This window comes from Cuculus canorus, chromosome Z, assembly GCF_017976375.1.
Source record: "Cuculus canorus isolate bCucCan1 chromosome Z, bCucCan1.pri, whole genome shotgun sequence".
Taxonomy (NCBI): domain Eukaryota; kingdom Metazoa; phylum Chordata; class Aves; order Cuculiformes; family Cuculidae; genus Cuculus; species Cuculus canorus.
Window position 1 is genome coordinate 38,761,519 of NC_071441.1, and position 17,160 is coordinate 38,778,678.

Sequence of the window (17,160 nt, forward strand, 5' to 3'; positions counted from 1 at the left end):
AAGGTGATACTTAAGAAGACTGTGTAAACACTGAGTTATTTGTATGACCTGACTTACCCTGTCCCCTTCAGAAGAGAGGATGTTCAGCCAGAAGAGTCAGCAAGTTTTAACGTCTATAACTGGCTGTATTATCACATTTTATTTCTAAGGTCAGAAGCTGACACCTTCTGTGTGAGCTACATTCCGATTCATATGCATTTTTAAAGGATATGCTTTGGAAAGTTATTTCCTTCCCATTTCCCATCTGTTCATAAAAAATATCTTGTTCTGCCAGCAACTTATATTAACCTTGGCCTTTGTAAACAAACACCTTTCTCTGCTGCCCAGTTTTTGCAGTAGTTCAAGTCCTAGCAGGGCTTTGTACTGGTCTCACCCTGCACTGGATATTCTCGCTGTCTTGTTGTTTTAATCAATGCAGACAACCAGTAACACCTTAAGTACTACCAAGGTCACAGTACTGCCAGCTTCCAGCATTCAAAACTATTTAGAGAGACAGGTCTCTTTCTGCTCTGACCTGGAGGTGGACAGAATGAAAAGCAGCTCCTGTGTAACGACCTTACACAGTCACTTCCCCAACAGCATTTTGAGCTTGCCTCTCATTTTGAATGCACTGACCACTGCCATTTCCTTATGAGCATAAGCCTCTAGAGAACCACCAGAAGAGCTCCGTTTTCGTTTCCTCCACAGATTCTGCCAAGCAGTGTGGATGCTTTTAACAGTCCTGGCAAGTCAGCTTAATAGCTAAATTGTAACCAGTATTTCTGCTTTGTGGGTTGTTAAATACCCACTGGGATGAGGGAGAGTCTTCCTTTTAAAAGGTTTGTAAGGAGATTTGGTTAGGGAAAAAAACAATCTAAAAGCAGGACATGGACAGACTCGCAACTGAAGACCAGTTAAGTTTTGATTATTCTAGATACCTCATATTTTCTTTTTTTCTTTCAAAAAGTGTTTATAAAATACAAGCTTGAGACTTACATAGAAGAAGGAAATTTAGCTTCTGTTACTTGTAGTCCAAGAGCCCCTTGTATGCAGGAGTATCAGACTCGATGCATACTCCACATAAAGACCTGTGGGTCCATACACTCTGAAGTGATGTTAGCCAAGCCGTAGAGCTAGCCCTCCAGCCCAAATGGAAGAAGCGGCGAGTCAGCACGCAAACAACATGGCAAAACTTCCTCCCCAACTGTTTTTGGCATTATCAATTCATCCTCCTCTATAGAAACTAGTGGTACCCAAAACACACCTAAAAAAAAAAAAGCGTAACAGCCACTAATCGTGTTTCAGCAGCACAGATACCTGCAGATAAGACACCTTTCAGAAGGCCAGTCACTACAATGCAGTCAGCCAGGAGTATCCACAGATCAACAGAATGGTCCAACACCACTTTATGTAATAGCAGCATTCATTTTCTCACTCTACTTCTTTCCCCAGACAAAGCTGGTGTAGGGGGAACATAACCACTAAGTGTACAACATATGTCAAGACAGTCCAGGTGCTTTAGGTATTCCTGCTACACCCTATAATGCTCAAGAGGAGACAACTGCTCTAACTACAGAAGCTGGGTACTTTGAGGTGCCTCAGAAAAACATTAATTAGCTAAGTGAGGATCAGGTGCTGCATCTTGGAAAAGAAAATACTAAAGATCTTTGTTATGAAGTACAAAGAACAAGAGATATTGCCTCTGGGTCAGAAGACTAAGCCAAAATTCACTTAAATATATTCTGGAGAACAAGTAGTTTCAAAGAATGAGGGTCAGATTTTCAGTCACTTTTTCAGTTGATAAAAAGACAGTTTTTCATTTCCTATTTGAAATAAGTTGTCACAAATGCTACATGCTATTTTATAAGAACTATTAGCCATTCCCAGATCGGCTTGTATTTTAGTAATTGGTAAGAGGTATGCACATAGGCTTCAGTTAGTAAAACTGTTTAGTATGCCTATTTGATAGGAGTCTGAAGTGGGAAAAAAAAAACCACACAAACCAAAAAAGCCAAGTCATCTATACACACTGAAGTTTAAGTGTTTATTAAGAAAGTAAGCCTTTGGACACATTGCAATTTAAAAAGAACAAAACCAAAAAAGAAACTATTAGATTAAGCAGGTGAAAGCCAGCAATATTACAAGCTGTTTACATACCAACATTTACATTAATTTAAAACAAGTGGCATGTCACCAACATGTAAAACATACTTCAAAAGTTTAAAAAAAAAATCAAGTTTACTTTTGAAGGCTACAAGTCTACCACATGTGTGAACATGGGTTTGGTCATTCAGTTTAAATCCCCATCTTGCACTGAAATGTTCAGTCTTCAAATTATACAAGTGGATAGCTAGCAGCTGTTGCTATTCCACAGTGGTTCTTCCTGTCCTTGGCCATGTAGATATATCCTTTGTCACCCCACTTCTCACCCCAGCTGAAAACAGAAATAAATGGTTTGTTTTCATATTCAGAAGAGACTTACTTACACACACCACCATTAGCATTGAAAACTGCTGCCTTCCACATTTCTGGAGAAATGCTGCAGCCAAAACTAAAATGCTTTCCAGCAATTAAATACATGTTACATAAGAAGCACCCCAAGCTCACAAAAATGAAAGGTGCAGCCATCCTTTCACTAGGTGGAGGCCTTGAAGAGCAGTCCTGGATTACAGATGCCTGAAGCTCAGACACTGCTTTCCCAGCCAAATTTAAGCGAGGACCAAGACTGCAAGCAGCATTTGAGGGTGGTGCCCCAGCAACAATGAACATGAGACATGCTCATGTGATGTGCCCTTTGGTGTCAATTTATTGTTTTCCCTCCAGCCTAGGAGGTAACCCTATCTTTAAAATTCAAGAGTTATCCTACTTCACATAGGTACGCAGCACTCTGCTTCTACAAAAGCCATTACACCCCCACAATCTTGTTTCCCTCCTGTTCCTCTGCTCCACCACTTTAAAATCCACTAGCTTTACAGGCTGTTCCAGTACTGAGCTCCCTTGAATTAATGGAAAAGCAGGAGTTTGCTGCTTTGGGCCTACTTTATTAGGCTGCCAACAACGTAAGTCAGGTTTACTTTTAGTTGTACCATACAATCTGAGAATAGGCTCCAGATTTTCCACACACAGATTAATTGTGTGTCCATAACTCCCACTACAAGTAACAAACTACCTTTCCTCCCCCCCCAAAACAGCACAAGGCAGACACTTTACCTGTTCTTAACAATCCAGTATTTTTTACCATCCACATCTTCCCCCTCAAAGCCATAACCTACAACCAGAACACCATGGTCCAGATCTTCACTGCTGCACTCTGGTTCATAGTAGATACCTGTAGAGGCAGAGGTCACATATGAACAAGCTCATTTGCAGGAAACCATTCTTCCTCCCCAGCAGCCTTGTGTACCTCAATTTGAATGTCACACAGACTCTTGAGGATGAGAGAAAGGAGTCCTAAGTGAAGTGTATCATGATAGAAGCCAAGGGACAAATACACCCTCAAGAAAATTAAAAAGCATGGAGAACATTGACTAGAATTAAAAGGACTCCTGATTATGTCCTAGATCATAAGATCACAGCTGGGGGTATCTCTCACCTATTAAACAGGAGGGTAATGAATACTAGGTAATCAAAGAAAGTTCATTGCATGCAAGTTGCTAACAAATCCCCACCTGACTGATAAAACTGGAATGAAGAGTGGCCAGCATCAATAGCAACAGACACTGGACCCACAGCTGCTACTGCTTTCATGAGCGCTCTTTCATGTCCTTGAGGAATGTCAACAAAGCCGGTGTCATTAGCAGCATTGTACTCTGCCTTGTAGCGACAGTCTTCATCATCCTAAATAAAGGAAGCCCTAGTTATTACATAGTTCTCCCCTTAACACACAGTTTAGTACAGGAACTACCGGACGTTCTATGACTTCGTAAACAAGGGCCTGAAGAGGATCCAATTGCTTTAGCAGTACTCTGAAGAGAGAAGAGCAGAGGGAGAACACAGAAGCTGCTTTTGAGTTTCTCAGAAGTACAGAGAAAGCAAAAGGGCAGTTAGGCCCAAAAGGAACGCTTTACTGGGACGCGAAGGACCATCACATCCTGGAACACCGCCTTCTTTGGTGGGCAGGACAAATCTCTTTTCAGGGAGGAACGAAGCCCAGAATGCATTAATGGACAATGGAAGACAGCCAAGTATTCATTAATTACAAAGCAATCCAGAAACTGCTCACTGAGCAAGCACTTAAAATCTGCAATTTCAGTCTGTCATGGTTTGAAAAACTCTACAGAATGACTTAGAGATCAGGCATTTGTATCATATGACCCTACAGACAGCATTCATATATTTTGTGCTTCTTCACATTTCGTAAAAAAAAAAAAAGAACAACAAAACAAGCAACTTGTTGGTGCCACAGGCATTAGCCTCAACAGAGGCCTAGTTTGGAAGTCAGGACACATGACATTTAAACAGACTGAAGTACATATATCCCTCCCTCACCCATGTGGTAAGATCAGCAATTAAGTCACCTCTCTCTAACTAAAAGAACAAAGTGCACCTCAGTTGCCTACTTTTTGCAGTGAGCAAGTTAGGCACTTCCTCTGACTAACTAGGGCCTCTGGAAGAATGAAGATTAGGAAACAGTCTGAGATTACAGGAATGTAGGTGAACAGGAACCCAAATCCTAAGGCTTTTATGTTCCTCATAACAGATGATACTGCTACTAACACAAAATCAACTGCAAGAAAAGCGACCATATAGCGAGCATAACTCCAAGAAGTGGAAAGCCCAAACTATAGGCTCTCAAGTGATGCCACAATTAACTACTGCTCTTTTGTCCTCTCATGTTTGTTTCACTTCTGGTAGACTATTAGAGGTATTTTGGAAGCCTGCCCATTATCTACAATCACAAACATTTAGTCCAGAAGGGGAACATAAGGCTCTGTCAACAGCTATTTTTCAAAACCATATCACACTCACTGCAAGAATTACCTGGTCTATGGGTAGCAACTCCATAACAGCTCAGTTACAGGAAGCTGAATTACACTCCGACGACTAAGTAGCACTGTCAACAAGGGCTGGGTCCCAGTTTGGTGTGTCCAACAAGATAAGGCGTGACATCCAACAGGAGAGCAGCAATGAGGAGGAGGAACAAAAATATTTGCTCCAGTTCTTCCAACTGGTCTGGTAAGATTTTGACCTCAAAGACCAGTACAATATGTGATTACTGCTGCACCTAGCAGTCATTCTAGTTTACTTCAGAAAGATGCAACAGGAAGAACCAATATACTGATTACTACTGAGACACTTCCCTTTCAAGGTAAAAGTTTCCGAACATAGTTTGTCCACACAAAAGACATGACACCTGCAATACAAGTTCAGCTGTGACAGTTACCTTTGCAGTGTATGGGTAGGAATCCTCAGAATCTATTCCCCCGTTATCCTGCACATACTGGAAAGCCTGGTCCATCAGACCACCATTGCAGCCTTGATTCCCTTCCGGGCGAGAGCAGTCCACCAGATTCTGTTCACTCAGTGAAACAAGTTTGCCAGTTTTTCTGAAGTGCTGCCCTTCAAGGGCTCCCGTTGTGCTGAAAGCCCAGCAAGAGCCACACTGACCCTGAAGCAAGAAATGAAATCACAAGTTACAAATCCAGACAGATAAGCAATTATAGTACCCTTACCACTAATCCAAACATGACCATAAAAGCTGCAAGAACAACTTCAGTTTTCCATTCCTAGCATGTAAAAGTGAAGATACTGCAGCCTTTTCAGTTATTAAGACACTTAGTACAGAACTCCTAAAAAACCCTAAAGGGATACGGCAGTTTTAGCAAAACACTACTTCATTTACTAAGCTTGCAGCAAGCTTTACTAAACAAGTCCAGTGTTTTTTCTCCATGGAAGTGAAAGCATCATGCAGGAAACTGGATCTGTAACTGCTTAAAAATTCACCACCGGAGTACCTGATCTTTAACTGGAGTTACATATCCCTTCTCTCTCCAGTCTACTGATCGTGGCACTTCCAAGAAGTTGGGCTCAAGAAACTGGGATCCTCTGTACTTCCTTGCAGTCTTCTTGTGGGCATAGCCATTCATCAACTGTCTGAACTCTTCAGTCGTCTGAAGAAAATTCAAGACATGCAGTCACCACCTATTACACACTACTGTTTAGAACTGTACATTTCACACCTCTATACATACCATGTCACCAAACTGATTCATTCCCAATTTGTAGGTGTGTTTTCCTAACGTGTGATCCAAATTATGGAGTTCAATCATTTTCAGGTTCTTCTCCCACACCACTCTCCTCCAGCTTTCCTCTCTCTGAGGGGCCAGAAAACAAACACAGTTCAAGGAGGCCGCTCAGACAAGGTTCGCTCAGACACGACAAAGCGCTTTGTTAGGGCTCACGGACTCGGGCAAGGGCAGAACAGTCCGAACATCGTGAGAGACGGTCTTTTCGCCACCCTCGTAACAAAACCAGAGTTCAGCGCAGCTGAGTCAACACACAAACACGGGCAAGGGACCTCGAAAGGGAGGGATTATTTTTCCCAGGCGTGGACCTCAGCCAGCGTCAAAACAAAGCCGGCGGGGATGACTCAGCGGGCCAGGCCCGGCCGAGCCTCGCGGATCCCGGGCGCTCACCTCATGGTACTCCTTGTTGTGCCACGACTTCCACAGCTGCCAGTGCCCATTCAGGTCAGGGTCGGCTCTGGGGGCGCCGAGGGCCAGTCCCAGGCAGAGGCAGAGCGCGGTCAGACGCGGGTCCATGCTGGCGGCACTGCCGGAGCGGAGGAGGCAGCAGCGTCAGGCCTCGCCGGGCGCTGCTCGGACCCCGCTCCTGCAGGGGGGTGGTCACGGCCCACCCCGCACCCACGCGGGGCGGAGACGCGGGGAGGACGGCGGCCCCCACCCGCCGGGCCCTCGCGCGTGCGGCTGCAGCCACCCTGGGCGCGGCGGCGGCGGCCAGCCGGCCGGAGCCTCCGTCCCCGCGGCGGGACAAGCGCGGCACCCACAGCCCCCGCCCAAGCCCTCTCACCTCACTTCTTCGTGCCGCACCACAACCCTGCGGCTCACTGACCCCTCCGCCGCTTTTGTACCTGCCCTGTCTGGGCGCGCCACGCCCCCGAGCGCCGATTGGCGTGATCCGATGGACACGCCCCAACTCGAAACCACGCCCTGTCTCACATCCACACGCTCCTTCGCTTTGGCCACGCCCCCCTTGTCTTGGTCACGCCCCGTTCCCGCTTGACGGAGCCCATCGTTCTCTCTTGGCCACATCCCCTTCGCGTGACCACGCCCCGTATGCAGCGTGGGCACGCCCCCTTGCCTGGCCACGCCCCCCGCGGGCGATGCCGGCGTGAGGGGAGGCGGGAGAGGGGCTGTGCCGGGCTGGATCCTCTTCGGGAAGTGTCCTTTCCAGGGCTGTCTTCCTGCCGGGAACAGCGTGGCCTACCGCTAGGCGGGCCAGCCACGCCAGCTCCAGTGGCCGGGGGTGACTCTGGGCTCGGCCGAGCAGGGGCGGGCCGGGGTGTCTGCAGTGTCAGACTCGTTCCCATCCCGTGGAGAGCTCCGACTAGGGCGCTCCCGGGTATCCTCGGGGGAGACAGCCCGTGTGCAGCCACTGCCACCACGTCTGGTTAATCGCGGCAGGCAGGGCGACCCAGGCAGGTGCGAGGGAGCGTCTCCCGCGGGGCAGGGTCCCAACAGCAGGGCAGTCCCACCGGTGCGGGAGACATTTCCAGGAAAGCCTTTGTATTTCCCCCCTAATTTGATACCTGAAATCTGCTTTTTCTTGCTGCACCTGAGCCTGCTGAGAGGCAAGTGTTTTATCACCAGTGTGGCCAGTGTTTATATGTCTACCATCCTTTAAAGTCTACCAGAAAACACTGTGATATGGAGAGCTGCAGCACAGATGAGATAATAAAAGATTATGCTTTGTCCACATTTTTTCAGGAGCAGATGCTTTGCTTTTTAGCAGGGGCCTTGCCTCTTGTAGTAGAATAACATGCAAGAGCTGTGTGAGGTTCCTCCTTAAACCCTTCTGAAGCCGGCAGCACTGATGGCTTTAGCTTGCAAACTGGAAACCAAGCATTTGGAGTGAAAAAACAGGGTTTGTAGATTGTTGCACAACAGCAAAAAGGAAGAAATCATATGATACGTGCTTCTCCCTTTTTGATGTCTTAAGACGTGCAGCATGTTGTAAAATGAGAAATACATGTTTTCTCACCCAGATGAACCTAGGAGCAGTCTTTGGCCCAAAGAAGCCCCACAGAGCCAAATATATAGAGAGAAGTTGAACAGGTTGTGTTTTCAAAGTACTTGTGCAAGTCTCCTGAACTAGTCTACTGAGTCCACAAAAAAAATGTGAATACACCCAATAGTGGTGTTCTTTGATTAGTAAATAATAGTAAGCAAGCCTTGTTACACCTCCAAGAAAAGAAACTCTTTCAAAGCTAAATTACTAGATTAGGTGAAAGCCTGCATATGAACACTCAGGACTGGTCTGTGGGGGAGGCTTATGCATATGCAACCATGCCACTTTAGGCAGGAAAGTAAAAACATGGAAAAGACTTCTTCAGAATAGGACTGTAGCAAACAATGCACTACAATTCTTAGGAATTACTTGCTTATCATTTTACTATTTGCTTTCTTTGTAAAACTGTTATCAAATTTCTAATGGTCTCTGTGGCTGAGATTTTTGAAAGTTCTTGGTTTGCCTCAAGATGTTATAGGGTAGTGGCTGACTGATCTTGCAGACATCGTGGAAACATCTTCTGAAAGGAAGGAAAAAAATGTGACATACACTACAATGAACATTGCATGCTTGCATGAATTCAAATAATTAGTAGTGTGTGTAGATTTGAAAAACTAAGCTAGATATCCTTGTGCTTTCAGTTCAACCATTTGCATTTCCAGCTGTCAAACAATATTTTCAAGACTAGCCTGACCCATTTATTTATTTGTAAAGGAAAATGAAAATGCATGCACCAAGTAATACTATCCATTTGTATCCTTCCAGCATGCTACTCTTCACTACCTAACAAAATCACATATAAATATCTGAGGAGAGTTAAATGAACTTCATATATTTTGACTAACTCATAATTAGCTTCTTTTTTGACTAACTCATAATTAGCTTTTTTTTTAGGGGCAATGCAAGTGTTCTTTTTGCTGATATTTTCTGAGCGATGGGAGTTCTCAGTCCTACTTAGGTTAGATTTGTTTCTGCAATTGTATTTGTTATCAGCTGAGCATTGAAAAGCTACTGTTAAGTTCTCAATGCACTATGGACAAGGACTTCTTTCCGAAAAGTGCAAGATGTTTAGTTGGCATGACAGGAGGTAAGGTCAAAATTACAGACGGTCTTGCACCATAAATCACATGTCTACTGCTCTGTAACGTACCCTGAGATGCACCGAGACAAACCAGTGCTTTTCCAGATGGTAGGAGGTCCTGTCTGTTTGGGGAATTACTGTGTGGTCAGCTCGCATGTGATAGATAGCACTGTGCTACCTCTCCCTGTGGATACTGTTGATGCATGTGCATACACACAAATATACCAGATATCATTTTTACTATGAAGATGAGTTTGCTCTAGAAGTTTGTTTAACTACCATACATAGGGAAATCTTAACTGAGAATTCAAATGTTCAAATTCTTGAAGGAGACAGGAATACTTTCACCTTCTACACGTTGACTTTGGCTTACACTGAGTCATAACTGTTGGGTAGACACATCTTGAAAAAAATGTTCCCACTACATGTGTTTTCCAGCCCATGGATGTTTACATCTCCAGTGCTAGTCAATTGTGTGACAAAATTCAAGACCTCCAACTCCTGGATGAACATTTCCTCTTAAGAGTTGTGTTGTCATCAATGTGAAGAATGCCAGCCATGTTGCAGAGACTGTCCATGACTTCAGCTCAGGTAAAAATGCTGTACTGCACAGCTACTTGACATCCCTCCATCCCAGCACTTCCTACTGGTCCTGTCTGTGCACCGTAACGTGTTCACATGCCACACTGCAAGCCCAGCGTCGTGGTGGTCTGCTGAAGTGAACAGAGGGCCAGTGGCAGCAGTTAGAGGTAAGAATGGGACAGATACTGCTAGAAATAATTTTCCATCAATCTCTTCAACCTTGTTACATCCTAGTACAGTCACACCAGCCACAGCAGTCTTTCGCTCTTTGAAAATATCTCTGTGGCAGCCTCATGTGGGTCTTATGTGAAAAGCACTCCTTCCAGGTTAGCAGTGAGAAGCAGTGAAATGAAGAGCTTCAGTTCCTCTGCTTAAAAGCTCAGCTGAAGCCGTGCCATCCAGTCCAGAGGAGACCTAGACTGCCATGCTAATCACAGTAGTCACAGTAGTGACAGCAGTTCTACAATAACGTGAAGATCGAAACTTAAGGAAGAACACCTTTGTGCATTAATTTAAATCTCCCTCTTTTGGAGGGTAACTTTCCAAATTTATTTTAAAGAAACAGCTTTTGAGAAACATGATATGCACAAATCTCCAACTGCCTTGCCAAGGGCATGCCACTCTTTTAAGATGCAGGAGCACTACCCTTCAGCAACTGTTCATGTTTCCATTGTGACAGGCAGAGGACAGCCAGCCACCCTGTAGATACTTTGCCCTAAAAGTTAGCAGACTTGTATTTCTCAACAATCTCAAGAACATGCATAGCAGTGTGTTGGAGGAGTGAACTCAACGCTGGTCTCCAGTGAAGCATTTTGTCAATGTGAAACTGAGCTGTCACTGCACATCCCTGGTGTGCAGCACAATGCTGCCTATCTGGAACCACTCTACTTATTTGAATCCAGGATTCCTGAAACTTGTTTTGTACTTTTAAATAATTTTCCTGGTGTGTTCTCCTGGTACAAATGCATAGAGGAAAGGACCAACCTGTGTCTGCCAGAAAAAGGTCCAGGAATCGGGAATGCATGGCTCCTTTGTAATGGTAGTTGACTTGCAAAGCTACAGGAGGCTGGGCACGCATCAAAAATATTTATGCAATGTAAACAGAATAAGCATAACTGTGAGAAGAGTGTATACACAAGCAGCTCCCACAGATCAGCTGTCTCAAGGTAATTCATGTGCCATGATCTTTACTGAAGTAAGAACAAGGTTTGTTTAGATGCCATTTATCCAAACAGCAAAGGAAGGACATTTTATTTGGCTGATTTTTGCATTACTATGAAGACTAAATTCAGGACCTTTATTTCTGGAATAAAAAAAAGCCAAACTATCTACTTAAAAAGCTATGACTCTGAACACGTGTATAACAGGTTTAAGCCGTCTGGCTTAAATCTGCATTCTGTAATCTTACCATACTACATCATGACTGAAGGACAGATTTCTAGAATAGCATGGTCTTAGGCAAGGTGTATCTTGGTGTGTTATCTACCCTAGTATGCTAATTACTGTATTTCATAGTAAGTTCTCACTCTCTTATTAGATTCTACTGAAAAAGAAATATTCCAGTCACATAAGTACTTCTGTTCAGCCGAACACTGACCTCATTTAGAAAAGCACAGGTATATTGCAGAGGCCATTGTACTGATTTTACATGCCAGAATCTGGTTTCGGTGTAAGAAATGCCAGAGTCACATTTGTGTTTAGGAAAATAAAACTTTAAAAAAATACGTCACCTTTCTTTTCAGAAAAATAATCCTATATTTCTTCCAAAAAAAGAAAAGTAAAAGATAAGATTTTACGAGTCTTCTTAACAAAAAAAGATAATGTTCTTCTTACAAAAAAAAAAAAAATCGCACTTTATTTCCAATACCAGAGTGACTGTTTCAGAAAGCTGGGAGGATGTGAGAAGACAGTTATAGACTGGATATCCCTATGCTAGCTTAAGAAACCCTACTCAATGTAATACCTATTTTAGTGCCAGTTTCAGAAAAGTTTTAGAAACTGCAGGTATTTTTTTACCTAGCTAGATTTGAACATGGCTGATAAAAAGGCATCCCCAAAAGCATGAGCAGTTTTCTTCCTTGCAGCTTTGTGAAAAGTAACCAGCCTTCCTCCCGAAGTGGGCCTTCCTCACAGAAGATCTGAGGTGGCTCTGGAGTTTATAATGTGTGTCTGGTATGATTATGTTCATAAGTACCCACTTAAGAATCTTTGTTTTGTATTCTCCCTAGTGAAAAATCAGATTCAAACTGTCCTTCAGCTGGAGCACTTGTAATGAAGTTAGTTGTAGCATTATTAAGTTAGAAAAGGAATCAGCATCTGCTTCAAGAGAACATAAATAGTGTTCTGTGAATCTTCTGAAGATCTGGGAGATGGTTGGGAAGCAGTGACACAACCTTTCTGAAACACTTCTTTGTTTTCAACAGTCTTGTGATCTGCCAGAACCATCATTTCCTCACACAAGTGCCAGATAAGGAACTGCATTCCAACTCTTCAGCTGGCCCACAAGGCAAAGGCGACTTCGTTTGCAACTCAATGTCTTACTTGGTCACAGGAGCTGGGGAATGATGCAAGGAATTGCTTGCCTTGAAAGATCAGATGGGAGCCCTAGTATCGTCACCACTTCAGGATTAGAGTTTCCCAAAAGCAATATTATTTTCCCATGATGTTTTCACATGAAGCTATTTTTGCATGCATGGAAGAAATTAGTTGGTTTTGTTTCTTTTTTCTTTTACCTTGGCTTGTATTTTTTTAGAGATGCTAAATGCTAAGTCATACTTGAAGTCAGCTTTGAAGCCTTGACCATAGTGTGCCACACATACTTGAAAAAAAATCTCAGTTTGATTCCTCATTTTTACTTAGTGTTTACTCATGATTTCTGGTGGACAGTTATCTCTGATTTGGGGATATTTGTGATTTTAAAATCTCACCTGGGGAAATAGTGAGAGAATATGGGCAAGTATATTAACTTGCTGATGTAGATGTTCACAAATATAGAATAATTCCCACATTGTTTCTCTCAAATGTAAAGGACATTGATATTTTTTCCCCCTCATACTAGAAAAGGTACTATTTTTCAATTTTTACACAAAAGTATTTGCTATTTAGACTGTCTTAATTTAAAATTTTATTGTAACAAGTTGGAATTTGCAAATCCTGTCTGTGTTGTAAAGTTCCTCTGAGCAAGACCATTTTTTTACTGCCAATCTCTATTCTAGAGATCACAGCGAAGACATTTTAACAGAATTCAAAGAAGGCCTCAGGGAGTATTTCATTTAATATTTGAAATCACATTTTGATTTAAACAAACAATGATCCAACATTTCTGTTTTGAAACAGAAGCAGTAATAAAGTTCAAAGAAGTACAAATCTGTAAGTGTTTGAGTGCAATGTTTGTGCTTCTGCAAACTATTGTAAATGGTTGCAGAGCAAGAAAGAAAATTCTGTTTGTCTGTCTCCTGTTGTTCTTGGAGCAATGGTGTCTAAAGGGCAAGCTGACATGCTGGAAAGCATTTCCTATGATAAGGTTAGAGTCTGCAAGTGATGCGAGGAGTTATTTTTAAACTTAAAAGGTTGCAGGCTGGGCTTCATTAACAGATCATGTGAAGGAAGGTTAAACAGAAGTTGCGTGCTGAAGAGGAGAGAGGCAATTGAAACAATCAAATACTGGTTTAAAGTTTGTTTTCCTGAAAATCAGGTAAGAAGGAAAACAGATCAATTCATGTGAGTTTTAGCTAAGAGCAACTGTGACTCACAAATGCTCTTATTCCCTCTTTACAAACAGAAGGACTGAGGCAAAAAGAAGCAGTACCATGCTGTTGTGGCCACTGAAGTCAAATTAATGACCCATAGATAGATCATTCTAGGCTCCTTGATACAGAGGTTAGCCATGGTAAATCATAATGCATCTTATTTTCCTCTTCTACAAATCAAAATAAATGCAACAGTTAGCAGATTGTGGGAATGCAAGCAGATGTGATATAAATCAGTGCAGTACACATTGCTTTGCCTGTCTCTGTAGCCAGTCTAAGTCAGCCCATTGAATACAAGGATACTGGTAGTGCTGTCAGATTTACACAATGATTTCAAATATTTTAATAACTAATCACTGTGACAGACAGATACTACACGAGGTCTTTAACAGGACTCTGCTGTCCACAAAGGGCCCTTGACTGGAATCTTCTCACCATCAGTAGAGGAGATTTTCTTTTGATCTCTACCTCTTTGATCATCCTGAACGCATGAAGCATCCTAAATGTGCACCCTAAAGCCCCAGGACAGCACAGCAGGAGGAAAAGGGCTTCTGTGCTGGTTCCTCATGGGGCACTGAAAGTGACTGTGTGGGGACATTTATCTGTATGTGGGATTAATGTATTTTAGGGAACTGCTTCACATGGCAGCAGTGTCTGCATGACTCCGTGACAAGGCCATACATTGTGCAGCAGCTACGGAGCTGAGAGCTGAATGCTATTTCTCTGACTTGCCTCATGAGCAGCTTAAATTTATGCAATTTCCTCTTGCTCCACATGTCAGTATCCTTCACTCACAAGATTCCTCCCTCCCAGAGCAGTATTGCTGGAAGTCAGAGACTTGGGTATCAGCCAAGTAAGCTATTTTACACATGGGCTTGCAATTGACTCACTACCTACAATACCCATGATTTAATGCAAAATTTGACCTTTGTCCATCGCTGGAAAGGTGATGATGAAACCTCTTTGCCCAGGGCCTGTCCTGATTCTGCACGCCTGGGTTGACTTCTGCTCCCCTGCCCCCTGATAGTGGTCCCAAATGCCTCCTGTTACCATGAAGGGCAGACAGCTGAGCACACACTGCAATCCAAACACAGCGCTGGCTCTTTCCTCTCCCCCAGCTGACTTCATTTTAATAATTTTGTGTTTAACTGAACAAATAGTTGGTCAAAACAAAGGCTGTGGTTGAGGGAGAACAGTTTAGGCTCCTTTTGACTTTGTTTGGCCAAGCTGGGGCAGCCACACTTGGGGGACATAGAAGCCACTGGCTGATGTGTCCCTCTTCCTGACCCTGGAATTTGCCTCCGTGAATGCAACCTGCTCCAGCCACCATCTCTGCTGACAAAGGACATTCAGATCTAGAACTAGGTACATTCACCGTCTGGCTTCAAAAGGTTAATCCCCAAGTATGTCAATAGACACAAAGGAAGGGATAAAGAAAGGAAGAAACAATGAAAGATTCAATGCACTACCAATCTAGAGTTTACTTATAAGACCTTATTTTGTGACTATTTTGACTGTTATGTACAGTGGCAAATATCAATGTAAATATTAAAATAGTTTTCTAATTGTTCTTTTTCTGAGCAAGAAGAGTATCTTTTCTTCACTATGAGGGTGGTGAGGTACTCGAAGAGGTTGCCCAGAGAAGCTGTAGGTGGCTCATCCCTGAAGGTGTTTGAGGCCAGGTTGAATGGGGCCTTGGGCAGCCTGATCTAGTGGGAGGTGTCCCTGCCCATGGCAGGGGGGTTGGAACTGGATGGGCTTTAAGGTTCCTTCCAACCCAAACTATTCTATGATTCTATGATTCCATCTTTGGAATTGTTTTTTGGGTTGCTTGTTTGTTTGGGTTTTTTTGTTTTGCTTTGAGTTTTTCTTGCATTACTAATAATTGTTTCATAAAATAATAGATCCATTACTCATATATAATGCCACACATTTTGTTTCATATATTGTTCAGTGGGGTGAATTGGGACTGGCCTCAACCATTCATGGAATGACAGGAAAATGACCAAAAATAGGGGTAAAGTATTAATGGAAAACATTCTTTAATGATGTCCTGTATCTAGTAGACTATGATAATTTAAATTAAAATGCTCTTTCACAATAATATTAAAAATTTCGCCCCATGAAGCAGTACTTCAAACTAAAACTAGAGAAATTTCTTGTCAAATACTGAATTAGATTTGGTTGGGCTGCCTAGGTTTTTTCCCTTCTTCTGCTTTACTGCTCACCAAAAGGCAAGCCAAGCAGAGCTGGCCGAGTCCAGCTGTGATTAGCCCATATGTCTTTCTGTATTTGGCTACATTTGAAAAACTACATATGAAACGTTGCCCATTGCTCAGTATTCATGTCTTCAGTTGCCTGGTTTGTCTGAAGGGGCTGAAAACATTAAGTCAGCTTCTAAAAAGCTATCAAATAAAGGCTTGTAGTTACAGATCTTTTTTAAAAAATAGTTTAGATAATTCAGACTCAGATAACTGGCTGGCTTTCCACATTTGCTTTTAAACAGGAATCAATATAAAAGTGCTTTTAAATGGTACCAGAATGGCAGGCACGAATATGCCTGCATGCTTTTGCTCTGGCCATAATGTACTCTTTTCATCTGGACTTAGGGATAATTTTGTGCCTTGCAGATGATCCAGTGCCAAGGTAGAAGTCCACTTCCTCAGCTGTGGGCCTTCATGCCACCAGCAGTCTTTTTCTTAACCTTTCCTCATGTGCAAAGGTTGTGTGCCGACAGCTCCTCGTGGTGAGTGAAAATGAAGGCAAACAAAGAACTGAGTTGCCAGAAGTGAATGATAGTTGGCTTAAGTAGTATACATGGGATTTTATAACATTTTCCCTGGCCTTTCTTTGTCCACTGGTCAGGTCAGTTCATAATCCTTTATAGCACTCTTTTATGCTTCAGATTTTTCAAAACAAAATGAACTAAAATAAACTTTTCCTCCCTCGTGCCCCCAACCATTCAGGTTTGTTAAGCGTCAGACTTACTTTATCACTATCCTTTGGGAGAAGCAGAGGGCATCAGCCACCTTTAGATACTATGTTAATGCACATTGTGTGTTTGCAGCTAAATCTTGATTAAAGGTAATCAGAGCAAAAAGAAAAAACACAAGGAGGAGATAGCAAAATAGCTCACTGTAATTATATCACTCTAGATCTAATGCTTTCCATTGATTGGATGCCTTCCTCTTTCATGAACATTAAAAAATGATGCTTTGTTAATTAAGTCCTGCGGGGGAGGGGGGGGGTGGGGGTGGGGGTGGGGGGGAGGGGGACACGGACATGACAAGGACGATGGATGGTGGAAACTGAGGATCAGTCCTGAAAATAATTTGAGACCGGTGTCTGTATAAAATCTCCATACATCTGTCAGGACACTTTCCCACATATTTCCTAGCTAAAGCCTAGCTGCAAAGACAAATTCTTCGGGCTGATAAATCAGCATATATGTCACTGCGGGGTTGCCTAAGCTCTAGGGGCAGAAAATGAAAGCAAATTCTCAACTTGATTTTTCTTTCCTTT

At 42.9% G+C, this 17,160-nt stretch overlaps 1 protein-coding gene across 1 annotated transcript; it reads right to left on the minus strand.

Moving 5' to 3' along the window:
* Window positions 1-1,990: 1,990 nt before the first annotated feature.
* Window positions 1,991-7,198, minus strand: CTSL (cathepsin L). Its single transcript, XM_009561629.2, has 8 exons — window positions 7,009-7,198; window positions 6,615-6,750; window positions 6,171-6,293; window positions 5,934-6,089; window positions 5,363-5,587; window positions 3,648-3,816; window positions 3,190-3,307; window positions 1,991-2,413 (listed from the first exon to the last, which is right to left on the minus strand). Exons 2-8 carry the CDS (start codon window positions 6,738-6,740, stop codon window positions 2,314-2,316), a joined length of 1,017 nt encoding a protein of 338 aa, XP_009559924.1. The 5' UTR covers window positions 6,741-6,750; window positions 7,009-7,198; the 3' UTR covers window positions 1,991-2,313.
* Window positions 7,199-17,160: the final 9,962 nt, after the last annotated feature.

What these genes read in the sequence shown, in the direction of transcription:
- CTSL (XM_009561629.2), bottom strand. Translation starts at nt 6,740, where the DNA reads ATGGACCCGCGTCTGACCGCGCTCTGCCTCTGCCTGGGACTGGCCCTC. An exon ending in ACAACAAGGAGTACCATGAG is followed by an intron (nt 6,294 to 6,614) that starts GTGAGCGCCCGG and finishes CTGGCCCCTCAG; the next exon opens with AGAGAGGAAAGCTGGAGGAG. An exon ending in TACTGGATTGTTAAGAACAG is followed by an intron (nt 2,414 to 3,189) that starts GTAAAGTGTCTG and finishes TTCTGTTTTCAG; the next exon opens with CTGGGGTGAGAAGTGGGGTG.